Raw genomic sequence first — 20,133 nt, forward strand, 5'->3', positions numbered from 1 at the left:
CTTCCTTCCTTCCTTCCTTCTTTCCTTCCTCCTTCCCTCCCTCCCTTCCGTTCCTTCCTTTCTTCTTTCTTTCCACAGGTCTCATATAAATGAGGCTGACCTTGAACTCCTACCTTCCCTTCCCAAGTGGTAGGATTGCTGGTGAGTCACCACCTTGCCTGACTTTAAAATACTTTTTTCTTTTTTAAAATGTTGGCTTTATTGAGAAGCAACTACTTTGGCTAGGTTGTTTTATTTTTCTTAATTGAGAAAGGCCCTCTGAGTAGCCTTGGCTGCCCTAGAACTTGCTATGCGGACAAGGCTGATCTTCAACTTACAATACCTCCTCTTACTGACCATAAATCCCATCCTTTATCTGGCAAATTTCAGGGCCGTTAGAATCTTTGCAGCAACACTTATTTTTGTTTTGTTTTGTTTTTTGAGACAGGATTTCTCTGACTGTCTTAGAACTCAGAGATCCACCTACCTCTGCCTCTCAAGTGCTGGGATTAAAGGCGTGCGCCATCACTGCCCAGCTGTTCCCGGCAACTCTTAACCACTCACATTTTGGGGCATTTAGAGACCGAAAAGAAAGTTCTTAGCAACAGTCTCTCCTCAGTCTCCGTGGTAACCACAAATCTGCCTTATGTCTCTATGACTTTACTCGTGTGGTTTTCCATATAAATACCATCACACAAGATGTCCCTTAGCCCTAGGTTTCAGTGGTCCCGGCTCTAGCTTGCCTCCAGCCCCATCCCTCCTCCAGAGACCACAGTGACCTCAGCACCCCTCCCTTGTCCCTGCCCTACTTTCCAGCTTTCTCTTGCAATGCCGGAGAGTTTTTGGATATGAAGGACCAGTCCTGCAAGCCCTGCGCAGAGGGCCGCTACTCCCTCGGCACTGGCATCCGGTTTGATGAGTGGGATGAACTGCCTCATGGCTTTGCCAGCCTCTCGGCCAACCTGGAAGTCGATGACACCATCACTGAGTCCACGGAGAACTGCACTTCGTGAGTCTGGGAGCCAGCACCCAAGTCTCCTGGGGAAGGGGCTGCAGGGCATCCTGGGCACTGTTGTGTGCTGCTCCTGAGGCAGGTGGGAGAACGCCTCACTCCCTGGGGGTGGGCACGGGAGGGGGGACTCATGGGTGTGACCGCTCCTTTGACCCATTCTAACCTAAGCTTACCACTGACATCTGTGAGAGACACCTAAAGAAATAGAGGCAGGTGGATGAGGAACAACAAGTGTATAATGGACCAGCAGGTTTAAAACAAACGCCAATTGGATTTTCTCTGTGGAATCTTGAGTCAGTAAATAAACTTCATGAACCGGATTAGAACACAATGTACGAAGCATTGGTTGTCTTGCTGGCTTTGGTGCCAAATGTCTAAAACTGGCTGTGTATGACATGTTGTGGATTTGGAAGGATCGTGAATGAGATCCTCTAACTCCCTTGACACCCATGTCTTAGTCACTGTTCTATTGCTGTGAGGAGACACCATGACCAAGGCAACCTATAAAAGAAAGCCTTTAATTGGGAGCTGGCTTACAGTTTTGGAGGGTGAGTCCACGCAGCAGGCAGGAAAGCGTGGCCCCGGAGCTGTAGCTGAGATCTTACATCTAATCCACAAGCACAAGACTGGACCTCTCATGGGCTTTTGAAACCTCTCCCAACAAGGCCACATGGCCCAATCCTTCTCAAAAGAGTTCCACCAACTAGGGACCAAGGATTCAATTATATGAGTCTATCACGGCCAGTCTCATTTGACCCACCACATCGCAGTAGCTAGGAATCCCCAGCTCAGGAGACCTTTGCTAGTCGTTGAAAAGCTCAGTGCCCCCTCCCCACGGGAGTCAGGGCTAGACAGCTGAGTATGTATTCCAGATGTGCCCTTTAGGGACTCGGCCCTGTGCTGGATGTCCTACGTAGAAGGTTTTTCTTGAACCTACTCAGGAGCCCAGGGAAACTGGCGTTGTGACTTCCATTCTGCAGTGAAAAGCTGGAGGCCCAGTGAGGTTAAGCATTCCATCTTAATTTCCTAGCTCGAAACTGGCGGGGCTGATCGCAGACACAGTCCCAAGTTTCTCCCGCTGCACACTGCCGCCTTCAAATCACATGACTGTGTGCCAGGTGGTGGTGGGTTCCAGGGAGGAAAACATTAGGATAAAAAGTTACATAAAGCAGTTCTGACAATATGTATGTCAGGAAAGCAAATGTTCTCTTTATACCGAAGCAAGTAAATGCGTAGCATGAATTCTAATTGGTCTTAATAATAAAAACCCAGGGTCAGATATAGGAATTAATGCTGGAGATAAGAGAAGCAGAGCAGCCAGCCACCAGAGAGGTCTGTAAAAGAACTCTATCAATGCTCAGCCCGAAGGGGCAATCCTGTCCTCAGACTGCATCTCCAGACAGTGTCTGTCTCCACCAGACTGCACAATTCCTCTCTCTGCCCAGCCATATCACTACTGTCTCCACCTCCCTAGTGCTGGGATTAAAAACATGGGATCCCAAGTGCTGGGATCACCTTTGCACGAGCTCTGTTTCTCTTTTAGACAGATTCAATCTCATGTAGCCCAGGGTGGTCTTGAACTAACAGAGATCCCTCTGCTTCTGTCCCCAGAGTCCTGGGGTTAAAGGTGTGTGCCTCCACTCCCTGGTCTCTAGTGGCTTAGCTCTGCACTCTGATCTTCAGGCAAGCTTTATTTATTAAAACATAAAAGCAAAATATCGCTACATAAATGCACTAAAAGGACCAAAGAATTGTGTTACACTTGAATTTCTCTCTATCTCTCTCTCTCTCTCTCTCTCTCTCTCTCTCTCTTTTTTTTTTTTTTTTTTTTTTTTTTTGGTTTTTCGAGACAGGGTTTCTCTGTAGCTTTGGAGCCTGTCCTGGAACTAGCTCTTGTAGACCAGGCTGACCTCGAACTCACAGATATCTGCTTGCCTCTGCCTCCCAAGTGCTGGGATTAAAGGCGTGCGCTACCACCGCCTGGCTTGAATTTCTCTTTTCAAAGTTTGTTTTTATGGTGCTGAACCTGGGGAGTTGAACCTGGGGCCTCACCCATGCTAGCTCCCATTCCTGTGCTTAAATCTCTCAGGAGGACCAAGGTTTGAACCACACCGTAGGCATTTAATCATTCAATTGCATTTTATTTATTTGTTTGTTTTTATTGAGAAAGTGTCTCTCTAAAACCTTGACTGGCCTGGAACTCATTATTTAGACCAGGTGGGCCTGGAAACTCACAGTGATCCACCTGCCTCTGCCTCCCTCCCAAGTGCTAGGATTAAAGGCGTGTGCCACCATGCCCAGCAAGTCATCCAATTTTGACATTAGAGTTCAAGTTTACATATCACAATCACTATCGCGATAACTTGGTGAGGGGCAGATAGAGAGCTAGAAAAGATGCAAGCGAGAAAGGAGGGACTGCGTGGGTTAAAACGATCTGGCGCCTGTCCTGTGTAAGCCCTAATATCAAACGTCATTTGACCAGGGCTGGACAAGTTGCTGATCATCCATCTATCCGCTCCATCACTTCCCAACCTAGGAAGAGGAAAGTTTCCTCCTCCCTGGGGACCGCAGTGAGAGCGGTGGAAACCATTATCTCTCACTGAGGCAGGATGTGCGTAGGTTAATAACAGCTCCTGTATTCAAGGCACAGACCATCATGGAGCCTGGATCTTAAGGCATCCAGAGACATCCCTAGGAGGGAGAGAGGATGTCTCCTCAGTAGAAATGGCCATCTGGAGAGATTTTAAAAGTCAGCAATTGAGCTGATAGTATGAACCTGGCTCTGGCTTTCCGGTATGCTGTCCCGTTACTTCCTGTTCAGCTGGACCAGCACCCCCTGCCCGGTCCACCTTGCAACCTCCCAGCTGCTCTTCTGCCTCCTCCAGGCCATGGTGGTGACTCCACCCAGCAGCCAGCAGGATGAATACTCATCTAAACACAAGGGTTTCTTGCTCGGAACGCTGGGTTGAGCACCCATTGCTTTTGGGATGAGATCCAGTCCTTTTCCCACAGCCCGGGGAAGCTGCTGTTCTCCTCTGTTCTCTGCCCATTTTGCCTGCATCTCCCAAACATCTCCCCTGCTGCTGCCATGCCGCAGCCACACCAGCTGGCCAGATGCTTTCCTCCTGAAACCTTAGAGTAGCCCTTCCACAGGCCTGTCCCTGGCTCTTACTTGGCTCTCACGTCTCAGAGTAAAAGTCAAGTCCTCAAAGAAACCATCCCTGCACCAGGAGCCTCCTAAAACAGACTCTGGTGTCACCTTGCCTTTTTGTTGTTGTTGTTTTGTTTGTTTGTTTTTAGAGACAAGGATTTTCTGTAGCTTTGGAGCCTGCGCTGGCACCTTGTCATTCTTGTTACCATGCTCAGCACAGTTATTCCTATGTGATTAATCGTATTCGTTAAGTTTCTGTTCCCTCAACTAGGAACAGAATAGAAGCCCTAAGCAGGAGAGCACCGGCCGTGTCTCCAGCACCTAACACATCATTTTCCACAAAAGTGACACAGAACTAACCATGGGGAAGAGGACAAACTACAGTTTCCATGTCTGTCAGGACCCCCAAGGTTTTAAGAGTCATCCATGGATCCTGGGAGTAGGTCCCAGGTCCAGGGCATGGGAAACAGTCTGCCGTCAGACACTGAGGTCCCTAGAGGGAATCAGAGTTTAATCTAGTTCAATTCTGTTGTTGTGTTAAAAATGCCCCGAAAGAAGGCAACTTGATTGGGGGGAGACGTGTTTATTTCTACTCCCAGCTCCAGGCTACTGTCTGTCACGGAGAAGCAAGGTGATAGGAACTTGAAACAGCTAGTCTTGCCACTTTCACAGCCAAGAACAGCGAGAAACAAGCACATGCTTGCTCACGCTTCGCTAGGTTTTGGCTCTCTTACACAGCGCAGGGCCACCGCCTAGGGAGCAGTGCTGCTCACAACGATCTGGTCCTCCTACATTAATAAGCAGTCATCCCCCACAGACGTGCCCGAGGATCAACCTGATCTAGATACTTCCTCATGAAGACTTGGAGCTGGAGAGGTGGCTCAGTGGTTAAGAGCACTTGCTGTTCTTGCAAAGGGCCTGGGTTTGGTTCCTAGCACCCACATGAGAGCTCACAACTGTCTGTAACCCAGTGAACCAGTGCCATCTTCTGGCTTCCATGGGCACTGCACACGCAGTGTGCTAATATGTATGTAGACAGAACTGAGTCTTTTCCAGGTGATTCTGTATTATGTTTGTCAAGTTGGCTCTTAAAACTAAGCAGCACATCCATCAGCACAGCGTGGGGTTTGGTGTTGGGTGTGAGTGGATGGGAAGGAGCAGCAGCCAAGTAACCGTCAACAAGAATGAAAGAAAAGTAGACGTCGACATTAAACACAGAGACCACTAAAAACGCAGGCAGATCACACCTGACTGGCCTATGGTTAGTCTAATCTTATGCTCAGTCTCCTTCTTAAAAATGGTGGAAAGCCCGGTGCAGTGGTACACACCTTTAATCACAGGACTCAAGAGGCAGAGGCACGTGGACTCTGTTCAAGGACTGACTGGTTTCCACAGTAGTGCCTGGCAGACCAGGGATACACAGTGAGACTTTCTCAAAAACAAAAGTTGGTGCTAAAAATAGTGCTGTCCTTGTTGTTGTTGTTGTTGGTGGTGTTTTTCAAGACAAGTTTTCTCTGTGTCACCCTGACTGTCCTGGAACTTACACTGTAGTTTAGGCTGGCCTTGAACTCGGAGATTCACCTGCCTCTGCCTCCCAAGTTCTGGGATTAAAGGCCTGCATGACCATGCCCAGCTAATAGGGCTATTCTTAAATAATGTAATAGTGATTAAACAAGATATATATGTGTGTGTGTGTGTGTGTGTGTGTGTGTGTGTGTGTGTAAAAGTTGTAGCCCAGGTGTGTTGGTTTGAATAGGAATGGCCCCAATAGACTCATGTGTTTGATTGTGTGGTCCATAGGGAGTGGCACTATTAGGAGGTATGGCCTGGTTGGAGGGAGTGGGCTTTGAGGTCTTCTATGCTCCAGCTATACCCAGCGTGGGATGCAGCCTCCTTCTGCTACCTGTGAATCAGGATATAAAACTCTCAGCTCCTTCTCCAGCACCGTGCAGACATACTTCTTGCCACACTGAGAAAGAACTAAACCTCTGATACTGTAAACCAGCTCAAGTTAGATGTTTTCCTTTACAAGAGTTGCCGTAGTCATGGTGTCTCTTCACAGCAATGGAATCCTTAACTAAGACACCAGGTGTTCTGGCATATACCTCTGAACCCTGCACTTGGGACATTGGGGTAGGAAGACAGAGAGCTCCAGGCCTGGGCTACATTACATATCTTTGTCTTAATGAAACAAAGGTGGGCTGGAGAGATGGAGGCTCAGTACTTAAGAGCACTGACTGCTCTTCCAGAAGACTGGGTTAGTTAGATATTCTCAGTGCCCACATGGTGACTCACAACCATCTGTAATTCTAGTTCTAGGAAATCCAGTGCCCTCTCTGATCTCTGTGGGCACCAGTCACGCATGTGGTACATGCAGGCAAAACACCCATACACGCAAAATAAGAATAAATCCACCTAAAATAAGCTTAGGAAGAAAACGAAGGCTTAGAATGTGTAACTCAGTGGTAGTGCACACTCCAGCACATTCAAGGCCTCGGATCCAATCTCAGATCCCCAGCACTGATCGAGGGGTCGAGGAGAAGCGTCCAGAGCAATGCTTCTGACAGTAGAAACCAACCAAACATGTTGTTGTTATTGAAGATAAAGTTCACCAGGGGCAACACTGTCAAACACCGGAACCGTGATGCATTTTGCAGATGTACCCCACTTAGGGCTTCCTTTTTATTGTGCATCAAACCTCGAGAGTTATTTGTAGCTGATACCGTGGAGTACATCAGCATTAAACGTCTCTTTCGTCAAGAGAATCAACACTGTTAAGTTAGCTGGGTCATTTTGGAAGAATTTGGTTTCTTTCCATTTTGATAATAATACCGACTGTTACTGGGCAGTCATGGTGCACACCTTTAATCCCAGCACTCAGGAGGCAGAGGCAGGCGGATCTCTGAGTTTGAGGCTGGCCTGGTCTATAGAGTGAGTTCCTCCAGGGCAGTCAAGGTTACACAGAGAAACAAAGCAAAACAAAACAATGAAACAAAACCCCAACTGTTGAGTTTGTAAGGCTTGGGCAGGCACAGGCGGACCCTGGGCACTGACTTAAAATTCTCCTAAAGGCCCTTGTTAGGCAGCTGGGAGCCTTGGGCTAGACTCAGGCAAAACAGAAGCAGCAGAGCTGCCTCAGTTTACCCTTTTCTCCTGAGGTCCCTGGTACCAGGAGACTGAGGGACTTTATCATGCAAGACAAGGTTGGCTTCTGTCCGCTCAGAATCCACCAGGCAGCCGGGAAGACAGGGAAGTAAAGAAATACAGTGTGGCCAGAAGAGGACCAGGTCACAAAGAAGCTTCAGGAAACATGCCTACCCCTTGAGCCCCTCCCTTTCCCTTTGGAACCTTGTTCATTAGAGCTGCATGCATGTGCAGGCATGAGATGCTATTTATGGATCAGAGGCGACTTACCAGAGGTTATACCCATAAAGAAAAATGACCCCCTCCCGTAGCCCCTTAGCTAAGGGTAGAGCTTCAAATGCCTCACCCTCCTCCATCCAGGCTGGAGTGTCGACTGACTTGGTTTTGTTGTTATTGTTTTGGTTTTTGTTTATTTTTGTTTTTCGGGAAAGAGTTTTTTTCTGTGCTGCTTCAGAGCCTGTCCTAGAACTCCTGAGTCTGAAAATCCCCAGAATCCCTAACAGGAGAACATGGAACCTAAAGCATGGCACAAAGCCTTGTGGGATGTGCTGCTGCCATAACTCTCGGTCCCTGTTCTTTCCCAGGTCCAAGTGGGTTCCCCGAGGAGACTACATCGCTTCCAACACGGACGAATGCACAGCCACTCTGATGTATGCCGTCAACCTAAAGCAGTCCGGCACAGTTAACTTTGAATACTACTACCCAGACTCCAGCATCATCTTTGAGTTTTTTGTAAGTGCCTAGCCTGGGGAGAGGGAGGAGGGGTTTACAGCGAAGTCAGGAACCTCTGGGGTTCAGATTCATTTATAGGAATCAATCACAATTATAGCCGTGTTGGGGAAGTGTTTTGGTTTTCACTCTAGAGAAAGCTGTGAGCAAAATGGGCTGAGGCCTGGGGAGCTGAGAAGAAAAGGCAAAGGCAAAGGACGCAGATGGTGAGGACAGAGCCTGTGGATTTCCTAGACGGTCCATCCTGTTCACGCTTGTTATGACATGCAAGTGGCTGAATTGGAAATTCTTTCTCTGGGGACAATGTTCAGACATTGCTGAGTGTAGCTTACTTCTCTGTTCTCGGTTTGGGAACTGGCAGCCCCTCTCCCACGAGATCAGTGTTGTAGAACATCAGGAAGCAGGGAGTGAGGTCCTCATCTCCTCAGGAGGCTGAGCCTCTCATCCCAAACCCCTTCTGCCTCAGGTCCAGAATGACCAGTGCCAGCCCAATGCTGATGACTCCAGGTGGATGAAAACTACGGAGAAAGGATGGGAATTCCACAGTGTGAGTACCACACCAGCCGCCCCCACGGTCCCGCAGGAGGGGCCAAGGGCCCTAAAGGGGAGCTTCTGCTCCAGTGCCCATGGAGGGAGGAGTCCTCTCCTCGTGGTTGATGGATTAGGCTATATGGTGGCCAGTTTGCTCCTGTGGCTTCATCCCAGGAGCCAGCGTTGGGGCTGGGTTTTCTGTAAAGCCAGAGAATGATCGAATGCCAGTCTCCCTTACTGTAAATCCCTCTGGTCCAATAAGAAATGCTTGTAGTATATATGACGCAAGGACCATGTGTGGAGGACCAGAGAAGTGTGGGAGAGGGTTAGAAAGACAAAGCCTCAAGAGGCCATGCTGAGGAAGAGGAAGGAAAGGGTCAGAGTAGGCTCTGCTTAATCAGCGAGGGACCAGTGAGGCAAATTAGCAGTGCCCGTTTTTTGTGACGAATTAACACCTACCTTACGTATTTTTTTTAAAGGTTGAGCTAAACAGAGGCAATAATGTCCTCTATTGGAGAACCACAGCTTTCTCAGTGTGGTCCAAAGTGTCCAAGCCTGTGCTTGTGAGAAACATTGCCATAACAGGTACAGAGAAAAGACTCGGATCTGGGGTCTGCTGCTGGCTTCCTGGACTCTTGGCTTCTAGGGGAGGGTGGGCATTGGTCCCCAGGGCCTTGGTGTCTTGGATCAATCTTGATTTTCTATGCCATTCTTTCTCCCCAGGGGTGGCTTACACTTCAGAATGTTTCCCCTGCAAGCCTGGCACATATGCCTCCAAACAGGGCTCCTCTTTCTGCAAGCTTTGTCCAGTCAACTCTTACTCCAATAAAGGAGAAACTTCTTGCCATCCATGTGATCCTGACAAATACTCAGGTGATGTTTGGGGGAGAAGGATATGGAGGAGGAGTGGGTACCAGTGAACACGCAAAGGAAAGCAGGAGACACATCCTGTCGGCCTATTACTGAAGACAATAATTCTTTGTTGATTTTTGTTGTTGTTGTTTGCTTGCTTGCTTTGGTAGGGAAAGGAGTATTAAGATATGTTGTTGGAGGCCACTTGTTCATTTCATGGCCCCCCAGACTCCCGAAATAATCACACAGAAGCTTTATTATTTGCAATACTGTTTGGCCAATAGCTTAAGTGTATTGCTAACTAGCTCTTACACCTAGAAATAACCCATTTCCGTTATTTTATATTTTACCACAAGGGTCATGGCCTACCGGCAAGGTTCCACCTAACAGCTCACATCTTTCCTCTCTGGCGGCTACATGGCATCTCTCTACTCTGCCTTCTTTCTCCCAGCATTCAGTTTAGTTCCCCCTACCCCTCCAGCTCTGCTCTGCCCTGCTATAGGTCCAAAGCAGTTTCTTTATTTATTAATGGTAATCACAGAATACAGAGGGGAGTCCCACATGAAAAACAGGATCTGTTTAGTCCATTCTGGGTTTAACCTCAAACCTCAGTATGTAGCAGAGATTAGCTTTGAATTTCCTTCTTCTTTTCCTTTTTTTTTTTTTTTGAGACAGGAGCTGCCTGGCACTCACTTTGTAGACCATGCTGGCCTCAAACACACAGAGATCCACCTGCATCTACCTCCTGAGTGCAGGTATTAAAGGTGTGTGCCACCAGGCCCAGCTTGCCTTTGAATTTCTGCTCCCTCTGCTTTTCCCTCCCAAGTATTGAGATTATAGGCAAATGTCATCATGCCTAATAGCTATATGAAAATAAAGCTATTCAATTTTTATTTTTGATGGTAAGCAGTAATTGCGTATTTACATATGTATCAATGAATCAGCCTGCTTCCATCTTGGACTTGGAAGTCATCTTATAATAAAGGCAAACTAGGTTCATTCCTGTTGATGATTAAATTGCTGTTTCTCAAAGACTGGGCTATGTCCCACCTGTAACCTTAACTACAATGGTTCTGTACTGCCTCATCCAGGAAATGACAACCACATCTTTGTTTCAAAAGTCATCAGACCACCTTGCAAGCCTACCTTTGATCAAAGGGTTTTTATGAGCACCTGTTGTTATGACCGCCTTGTTATAGTCTGCTTCTGTAACTCTGCCTATTTGCCTGCCAAATCCCCCATCTGAAAACCCCTGCCCCTGAGCTATAACCATTATCCTGCCCATGTTTAATGCTGCCTTCTTGAACCCCGCCTTAGAGAGAGAGAACCCATGTGCCCACATTTTAAAAAGCTTGCTTTAATTAATTTGGCCATGATGATGGGATGTTGGTCTCTCTCCTTGAGTCTTTGGGATCAACAGTATGTGTGGTAGTACAGTGTGATATTTCAATACATGCCTACCTTGTGGAGTGATCAAACCAGGCCACAGTCATCACCATTTGGCAACAAAGGTTGAAGAAAGAAGTTGGGATCTTTGGCTAGTCGAAGTGATATCCACTGAACACAAGGCAGACTTTTTCTCTTGTTTCTTTTGTTTTGTTGAGACAAATCTCAATGCTCTAAAGGAAAGTGGGGGGAGAAGCCTCCAAAAACATCCTGATTTGAAGAAAGAGGACCTGGGGCTGGAGAGATGGCTCAATGGTTCAAAGAGGGTACTGCTCCTGCATATGACCTGAGCTAGGTTTCCAGAGCCCATGACACCCATGTGGGGCAGCTCATAACTGCCTGTGATTCCAGCTCTGAGGAATCTGATACACTCCCCTGGTCTTCCTGAGCGCTGCGCTCACATACAGGATCCCAACCCACAAAGACGCATCTTTTTTAATTTAATCTTTTTTTTTTTTAAGAGAAGGAAAAGACAAGACCTGGTCATGTAAGGATATGTCAAAACACTGTTGTAAAGTAGGTACTAGCACCAAAGAGCACTCTGCCTACGCAGCCCAGTGATGGACACCAGGTCTAAACTCCAGAATTGGCTATGAAACAAGAAGGAAGAGGAAGGGGTCTGGTCTGCTCTATCCACTAGGAACCCTCATCACGACTCTTTCTTCCCCTTCTTCTACAGAAACACGTCCGAGCCCAGCACACGGTCCATTTGCATAGCTCCTCCCCCCTCCATAATCATCCCCCCCCCCCCCCCCCCCCCCCCCGTGTCACTCAGGTAGTAAGATGTGTGGTTGTTAGCCCAGGACAGGCTGACCTGTGGTTCGCTTGCTGTTATGCTCCTGATATAAGAGCCCTATTTTTCTGCACAGATCTTGCCAAATGTTGTGTAGTTTTTCAGTCAGACAAGAAAGTTTAGATCTTGGAGGAAGTTTCTAGCCAAACATCTAAATTCCTGTTTTTCCACTTTAATTTTTATTCCTCTTCCCTTCTCCACCTCTATCAATGGTGTCTTTGTTGGTCTCTCATTGGCTCAGTTTCTAACTCAGCAATTGTGCAACGGTTCGAATGACAAGGTAGTTGTAGAAAAACTGTGTTTTGGCCAATGCTGTATAGGCTGATTTCTGTCCAAGCATTGTCGTGAAATTGTTAATCAAGGAGCTGAATTCTTAAAGCTCTTCTTCACCAGCTGAGATCTTACGAGATGAATCTGCAGTTTCATGGGGACAAGATATTTGGGGTGGAAACATAGGTGAAACTAGAAGGTTCATGGGGTAATTTAGCATGATAGCTCCGGTCAACTCCTTTGTGCTGTGTTAAATGCTAGCAGTCCATTTTCTAATTGAAGCCCATAAGGTTTAAGGGCAGGGTCTCCAGAACACACTCGCTGGGTTCAAATCTCAGCGTCACCACTCACCTAGGTGCGGTAGTACTTTCTCGTCAGGACCACCAGCCCAAAAATAAGAGACTTATTATTAGGAGACCTATTATTATTATTATTATAAGGAGACTTATTATTAATTAGGAACGCTTGGCTTTACCTTAGTCTTGCTCCTAACTAGTTCTTATAGCTTAAATTAACCAATATTTTTAGATCTACATTCTGCCGCATGGCTTGTTACCGCATCTCTGTCTGTACTGCACATCCCGCTCTCCCTGCATCTCACTTGCAAATCTTGTGCGTCTAAATTCCTCCTCCTTTTCCTCTCTCTCCCTGGAAAGCCCGCCTATGCTCTCCTGCCTAGCAACTGACCATTCAGCTCTTTATCAAACAAATCACAGCAGTTCTTCTTTACCCAACACTTAGGGCCTGTCGCTTGTCTTTGCTGCAGTTTCTATATACATTCCTAGTGGAAGCCCAAGAAGCAATGGTGCCTCCATTTCTTTATCTCTAAAACAGAAGTGACAGTGATTGTATCTACCTCATGGTGACAGTGTGGGGACTGGCTAATACAGAGAAGGATCTAGAAATGGACCTAGCAGTTTGTAATTGCTATTTTCTCTTTTAGTTTTTCAAGACAGGATGTCTCTGTGTAGCCTTGGCTGTTGTGGAACTTACTCTGCCGACCAGGCTGACCTCGAACTCACAATGATCTGCCTGCCTCTGCCTCCTGACTGCTGTCTAATTGCTATTTTTCAAATTTTTTTTCTTGTAATGTTGGGGATAGAACTCAGAACAGTGTACATACTAGGCAAGCCCTCCTCTACTGAGTTCTAACCCTAAGCACTAATCTATCTATCTATCTACCTATCTATCTACCTATCTATCTATCTATCTATCTATCTATCTATCTATCTATCCATCCATCTACCTATCTATCTATCTATCTATCTATCCATCTATCTATCTCATGGGGGGAGGCATGTGCATGAACATGTGTGTATGCCACTGCACACGTGTGGAGGTCAGAGAACAACTTTCAGGAAGGAGCCAGTCCTCTCCTGCTACATGGATCTCAGGAATCAGACTCAGGTTGTCAGTGTGGTGGTGAGGACCCCTTTACCCATTGCGATCTCCTGCTCGCCTTGACCCCTGAGCACTAACCTTATTAATTCATGCTTCATGAAGGCCTGTCCATATTCTCACCTCTTCTAATATGAAAATGTTCTCACCGCAGCTTACAATAATAGGTCACGTGTATAGAAGTTCACATTCAATGCGACTTTATCTCATTTATTACTCAGAGCCTGACATGGGAGTGAGCTCCCCATTTACAAATGAGAGGTGAGTTCCCAGAGGCAGAAGGGCCCACCAAGAGTCTGAGCTGGTAGGAGCTGAACCTTAATGTACCTTGGGTCCTGTGTCTGCTGAGGAAATGGGTCCCAGGGAGAACACCGTACTGGAAGTGTAGTGAAAATATTGGCAGGAGAAGGGAGGCACAGAAGGAGGACCCCGGCCCGGAGGTAAAGGCCTTCTTGCATTTTCCCCAGGAGCAGTCCCCTCAAGCCACGCACACTCCCTCAGCCGACCAAACATGTAGGTGACTTTTTCACACTTGACTAATGCCCAACTTAAACCCCTTGGTTTCCTAGACTTGAGCTAGAAAAGCGAGGTCTGTCTCAGCATTCGAGTTAATCATTTATGAAAGGCATTTTCTCAGTGGTCTGTGTGTAAACAGCTGGGCCATTTCTGCTAAAACAGACCTGGGGTGTCAGGTTAAGCAAATGTTTAACCAGCAGAACAAAGGTCTTTGTGCCAAATACACCTTCTGCCTTGTGCTCTGCCAGGTTTGATACACAAGGCCCTGGGAACTGGCACGTGTTCAGCACCTCCCCCAAACCTCCCCTGGCCAAGTCAGTCAACAGCCTCCGAATTGGGCCTCCTGCTTGTTTACCCAATAAATGAACTGAGAAGATTCCAGCTGTTTCCCAGCCCTTCCTTCCTTCTGTCCTGCCTAATGAGACAGGGACAGAAGAGGTGGGGAGATGTTCAGTCTCAGGGACTCCCAGTGCAGGTCGACAAGGCACCCTTTGCAGAGTTTCTGATGCAGGAAGTTGTCTGGGAGAAGGAAGGAACCAGCTGAGGAATGAGGCCTCTTTAGAAGGTGGGGAAGAGGTTCCTAAACCTTAGTCAACCTCCTGGTTTGTTGGAATTTTTGGGGGACTACCAACTAACTCCCAAAGAAAGACACGGTGACTTATTATTAATTATGAATGTTTGACGTTAACGCAGGCTTGTCCCATTAGCTCTTTTAATTCAACCCGCTTCTATTCATCTACGTTTTGCCTCAGGGTTTTTTACTTTGCTTTCATTCCGGATGTTCTACTTTCCTGCTTCCTCCCTGTCTGTCTGGCCCTCAGTGTCTTCCTGGTGTCTCTTTTTCTTTCTTTCCCCTTTTTGAGCCTAAATTCCTCCTCTTAGTTACTCTCCTTGCCCAGAAGGCCTCTCTCACTTTTGGCCATTCAGCTTTTTATTAGATCAGTTGGGTGCCTTAGGCAGGCAAGGTAAAACGGCAACACATCTTTACATAGGTAAACAAATGCAGCACATCTTTGCATAGGTAAACAAATATTTCATAACATTTTCCCTTTTTCGGCTAAATAAAAAGAAAGGTTTTAGCATTAACATAGTAAGAGTACATACAATAAGCATTTTCACTTAATCTGAAGTTTCTACTTACTGTGCCAGCTGCTCAAGTGCTCTGCTCAACAGTAGCGCCTCTCAAAGGAGCTGTATCTATTTTTTTTTTGTTTTTGTCCCCCCCCCCCATTTTTTTCTCCAGCTTTCTCAGGCCCTGTGTGGAAATTCTAGCCCCACCCTTGGCACCATCCTAGGGCAGTTCTTTTTTTTTTTTTAATTATTTATTTATTATGTATACAACATTCTGCCTCAATGTATGCTTGCACGCCAGAGGAGGGCACCAGATCTCAGTACAGATGGTTGTGAGCCACCATGTGGTTGCTGGGAATTGAACTCAGGACCTCTGGAAGAGCAGCCAGTGCTCTTAACCTCTGAGCCATCTCTCCAGCCTCCCCCCCCCCGCCCCAGGGCAGTTCTTAAATAAAAAGAATGTGCAGGCTTGCAGGCCATAATAGCTACTGCCATTTCTTTTTTATATAAAAACATCTATTGTTTATTTATATGTATGTGTGTGTATCTTTGTGAATGTATCTGCACCTACATGTAGGTTCCCAGCGAGTTCAGAGAAGATCCTCTGTAGCTGGAATTGAAGGTGGTTATGCCCTGCTCAGTGTGGGTGGAACTGAACTCTAGTCTCCGAAAGAACAAGTGCTCGGACTGCTGAGCCATCCCCTCAGCTCCCAAAGCTGCCATTCTGAGAGTATCTGTATACAGCGGGCCAGGCGTGTGCTGGCTCCATGGCTGTAGTAACACCACTGTTACTGCTGCTCCTGGGATGAGGGAGCTGAGATAGGTTAAGTAATTTGCCTAACATGACACAGCTACTAAATAACGAGTCAGGATCCAAACCTAGATCCGCCTCGCTTGCAATCTCGTTGGATGACACCGTGCTGCCTATCAAGTAATATGAGATTTCTTTTAAGCATCCTTCTTCAATATCCAGGAGAGGCTGCCTCACCCTTAGGAAATGCTTCTCTGCAGAGGATACAGCATTCATATTAGAAGTGGTGGATGCAGCAGTTAGGGGAATTACAATCCCATAAAGCAGTGTGTTTTTACTCATTTTTTCTCTCAAGTGTGTGTATATGCACACGACTATGTGTTCATGTGGGGGGGGCACATGTGCGAATGCAGGTTTGCGCCTGCAATCCTAGCCCTCCGAGACGCTAAAGCGGAATTGGTTCAAATCTAAGGCCAGCCAGGACTTCACGGTGAGTTTCAGGTCAAGCTATCCCACCCCCTTCCCTCCCCCCCCCCAAAAAAAGGAGGAGGAGGCAAACAATAAAAACAGAAAGCAAATGCTTTCTAGAAGTTTGTGTAGTGCCACACCCATGGCCTGGGGCACTGCTGGCCACTAGCCAGTACCCAGGAGTGGCTAGTGTTTGTGTAAGAGCTGGGCTGCTCTCTTGTATAACTTGAAATATTTTTTTTCTTCCCTTGGTCCTTCAGAAAAAGGATCTTCCACCTGCAAAGTGCGCCCAGCCTGCACAGACAAGGATTATTTCTATACCCACACAGCCTGTGATGCTAATGGAGAGGTGGGTAGCACACTTAGAGCCCCCCCCCCCCGTTCCCTGTTCCTTAGACACAGTGAAACTGACACAGGAGAAACCCCCACCAACCTGCACGATGAACGCAGGCTAGTGGGGGGCCAAAGGACATGGGTTCGAGTTCAGGTCGGACACTCTTTCTGCCCGTGTGTCACTTAGCATTGACACGTGTTCTTTTTCAAACCCACCCCGTTCTCTTTTGCTTGGTTTCTCTCCTTTGCTCACCCGTAGGCCCCACCTGCCCATCCCCACCTGCTGCTCTCCACAGAGAGACCCAGTCTCGTGTGCTCGCTGCTTCAGGGGAGAGCCGAGGACATCTCTTCCCACTTCCAACTCCCTGGAGAATGGCCTAACCGGTTCTAGTGCCCACAGTTTCTCCCCAGCCCCCACCCACACTAGACTTCCTACCCCTGTAGTCTGGTTGTCTCTGGGCTGACAAGCAATGTTTGTGTGAACTGATGCGTCAGGTTGTGAACCAAAGGCTACTGAGATACAACCCCACACTCACAGAGCTCCCAAGGGCAGCAGGGAGGTGCCAGACAGTGGTGGTGCACACCTTTAATCCCAGCACTTGGTCTACAGAGCGAGTCCCAATACGGCCAGGGCTGCACAGAGAATCCTTGTTGAAAAACAAAACAAAACCAACAAACAGACAGAGGAGAAAGAGGATCCCACCACCATGAGGCAATGGAGGGGATGTGTAGGGCCTGGAAGAATCCTAAAGAACAGAACAAGCCGGAGGAGCCGGAGAAAGCCTTTTTGAAAATGCTAATCAACAGTCACAAATACTGAGAGGGGCAAGGGGAGTTTTGTTTTGACTGTTTTGAAGTAGTCTCATTAATATACAGTGCTAGCCTAGAACTTAGAGCGATCCTCCTGCCTCTGCCTCCTGAGAACTGGAATTAAAGGTGTGCATAACCATGCTCGACTGACAAAAAGATTTTTATTTTTGGCAAGAGTATACAAATCTTTACGGGAGACAACTGGTCACCACCTCCTCTATCACAGAACCCTGATTAGACCCTTCCTCCTCTGGCTAACATTGTTTGGCAGACAGTCACTGTGACAAACATGTGACCAGAACAGAATTCTCTACTGTTTCTGGAGTTCTCATCCTGGGCCAGATCTCTGGTATCCTCCAACCCCCATGTTCTGCTTTGAAACAGGGTCTACATCCCACCCATGCTGAATCTTGCTTACTTCATGCTTGCAGACACAGCTCATGTACAAATGGGCCATGCCAAAAATCTGTGGTGAGGACCTCGAGGGATCAGTGAAGCTGCCCGCCTCTGGTGTGAAGACCCAATGCCCGCCCTGCAACCCAGGCTTCTTCAAAACCAACAACAGCACCTGCGAACCCTGTCCCTACGGCTCATACTCCAATGGCTCCGGTAACAATACCCTTGCTCTGTTTCCTACATCCTCTCCATCCTAATATTGGGGGTTGGTGATTCCCAGAGGAGCTAGCCAAGTGCCCTCTGCCCATCCTCTGAAGGCAGTGAAGGGCAGGTCAGTTATGAGGACCAGGTTCAGGAATCTCTAGGTTAGGGTCAGATTGCTCTGTCTTCTACCTCACTGTCTCTGCGAGCGTGACTCAGGCCTTGAGAGTCTCAGTCTTCACAAGAGAGATGTCCAGGATGCGGCAAAGATGCTAACTAGAAAGTCCATGGGGCTAAGATGACCAACTGGACAGAATGACAACCTATAAGTTACAGGGCACAAGGGAGTTGGGGGAGGAGTGCTGGGTACCTGCTAGAACAAATGCATTTGATGACACTGTGGGGATCCTGTGATGTACCTGAGAGAGCTTAAAAGGTGCATCAAAGCGAATGATCAGTAGGGACAGCTGGAGTTCTGGTCAGTGTGTCTAATTTAAACTGGTTGTTTTGAGTACCTCTGACCTAACTTCGTGATGCAGCACCGCGCGGTCGGTCCACTGTTTGGCGGCCTCTTGTCTGTCTGGCAGCAGGTTCAGACACTGACCTGGTCTTGTGCTTCTTCTAGATTGTACCCACTGCCCAGCGGGAACTGAGCCTGCGGTGGGATTTGAATACAAATGGTGGAACACGCTGCCCTCCAACATGGAAACTACTGTTCTCAGCGGAATCAACTTCGAGTACAAAGTCCTGACCGGTGACTGTCTCCCCCCCTTACCCCGGGACTGCCTCTCCCCCCTTACCCCGGGACTGCCTCTCCCCCCTTACCCCGGGACTGCCTCCCCCCCCTTACCCCGGGACTGCCTCTCCCCGCTTACCCTGTGCTTTCACTCTTGGCTCTCCCACTGGGAATCATGACTCCCTTGAGAGTTCCACTCCCTCCACGGACACGCCACCATCGTTTAGTTTCAGAGAGAGAAAGGAGCTAGGAAAAGCATATACAAGCCGGTCTTGGTGGCTCAGGCCTGTAATCTCAAGCACTCAAGAGACTGAGGCAGGAGCATTACTGCAAATATGAGGCAATAGTGAATTCCAGGCTGGTCTTAGTGTAAAATCCTTCTCAAAACAACAAAAATATTAAAAAAAGAAAGCAAAGAGGTCGAGGCAGCAGTATTACCATAAATCCTGGATAGCCTAGGCTACAGAGTGAGATCTGGTCTAGAGAGAAGAAAGGAAGGGGGTTGGGGAGAAAGAGAGAAAGAGGGAGGAAAGAAGATAAATAAGAAGAAAGGAAGATAGTAGTAAGTTAGTTGCCTGATAAGCATCAGGTATGGATACCTCGCAGGACAGTGTTATTATCATATTGACCCTTCTCTCTCCTTTTCCAGGCTGGGAGGTGGCTGGTGACTACATTTATACGGCTGTTGGAGCCTCAGACAACGACTTCATGATTCTCACTCTAGTTGTGCCAGGATTTAGGTGAGGACTACAAAACCAGGGGAGCCCAAGCCAACCTGGCCTCTTCCACAGCCCACGTCCTTGAGAATGTGACGTGGAGAGGCCTCCAGATTTTAGTTTTGTTTTCACTTCGGTATCAGTCCAGAACAGAGAAGAGCACACCATGGCCATGTTAACTGTACACCAGGACATGTTCTTAGTTAATTTTTATTTATTTTTATTTTGTATGTGTACGAGTGTTTGCCTGCATGTATGTGTATGCCCCATGAAAGGACAGAAGGGGACACTAGATTCTCTAGACCTGAAGTGACAGACAACTGCAAGCCACCATGTAGGTGCTCAGAATGGAACCCCAGTTCTTTGCAAGAGCAGCCAGTACCCCAAATCGCTGAGCAGTCTCTGTAGATCACCTCTGCACCCATGATGGTTTATTTTGAATGTCAGCTTGAGATTTGGAACCACCTAGGAGATATACCTCTACGTATGTTGAGAAGGGAATTTCTGGAAAGGTCTAAGGAGGAAGAGCTACTGTCTATGCTGGTCAGGGTCTAACTAAGGGGGAAGAGCTGTCTATGCGAGTCAGGGTCTAACTAAGGAGGAAGGGCTTTCTATGCGGGTCGAGGTCTGACTAAGGAGAATGAGCTATCTATGCGGGTTGGGGTCTGACTAAGGAGAATGAGCTATCTATGCGGGTTGGGGTCTGACTAAGGAGAATGAGCTATCTATGCGGGTTGGGGTCTGACTAAGGAGAATGAGCTATCTATGCGGGTCGAGGTCTGACTAAGGAGAATGAGCTATCTATGCGGGTTGGGGTCCTAGGCCTCAGC

At 47.6% G+C, this 20,133-nt stretch overlaps 1 protein-coding gene across 3 annotated transcripts in view; it reads left to right on the forward strand.

Annotated features, from left to right (window-relative positions):
* The window catches only part of Elapor1 (endosome-lysosome associated apoptosis and autophagy regulator 1), a 74,907-nt gene that overhangs the window by 39,086 nt on the left and 15,688 nt on the right, over positions 1–20,133 (forward strand). For 2 of the 3 annotated variants that reach the window (XM_075981597.1, XM_075981598.1), the window contains exons 3-11: positions 796–988; positions 7,871–8,018; positions 8,482–8,562; positions 9,026–9,131; positions 9,270–9,419; positions 16,372–16,460; positions 17,686–17,863; positions 18,477–18,605; positions 19,237–19,327. In XM_075981597.1, coding sequence (XP_075837712.1) covers positions 796–988; positions 7,871–8,018; positions 8,482–8,562; positions 9,026–9,131; positions 9,270–9,419; positions 16,372–16,460; positions 17,686–17,863; positions 18,477–18,605; positions 19,237–19,327 — 1,165 coding nt within the window. The remainder of the gene's footprint in view (positions 1–795; positions 989–7,870; positions 8,019–8,481; positions 8,563–9,025; positions 9,132–9,269; positions 9,420–16,371; positions 16,461–17,685; positions 17,864–18,476; positions 18,606–19,236; positions 19,328–20,133) is intronic. The other variant, XM_075981599.1, reaches the window with a different exon arrangement.

Source organism: Microtus pennsylvanicus, chromosome 7 (assembly GCF_037038515.1).
Source record: "Microtus pennsylvanicus isolate mMicPen1 chromosome 7, mMicPen1.hap1, whole genome shotgun sequence".
NCBI classification, from domain to species: domain Eukaryota; kingdom Metazoa; phylum Chordata; class Mammalia; order Rodentia; family Cricetidae; genus Microtus; species Microtus pennsylvanicus.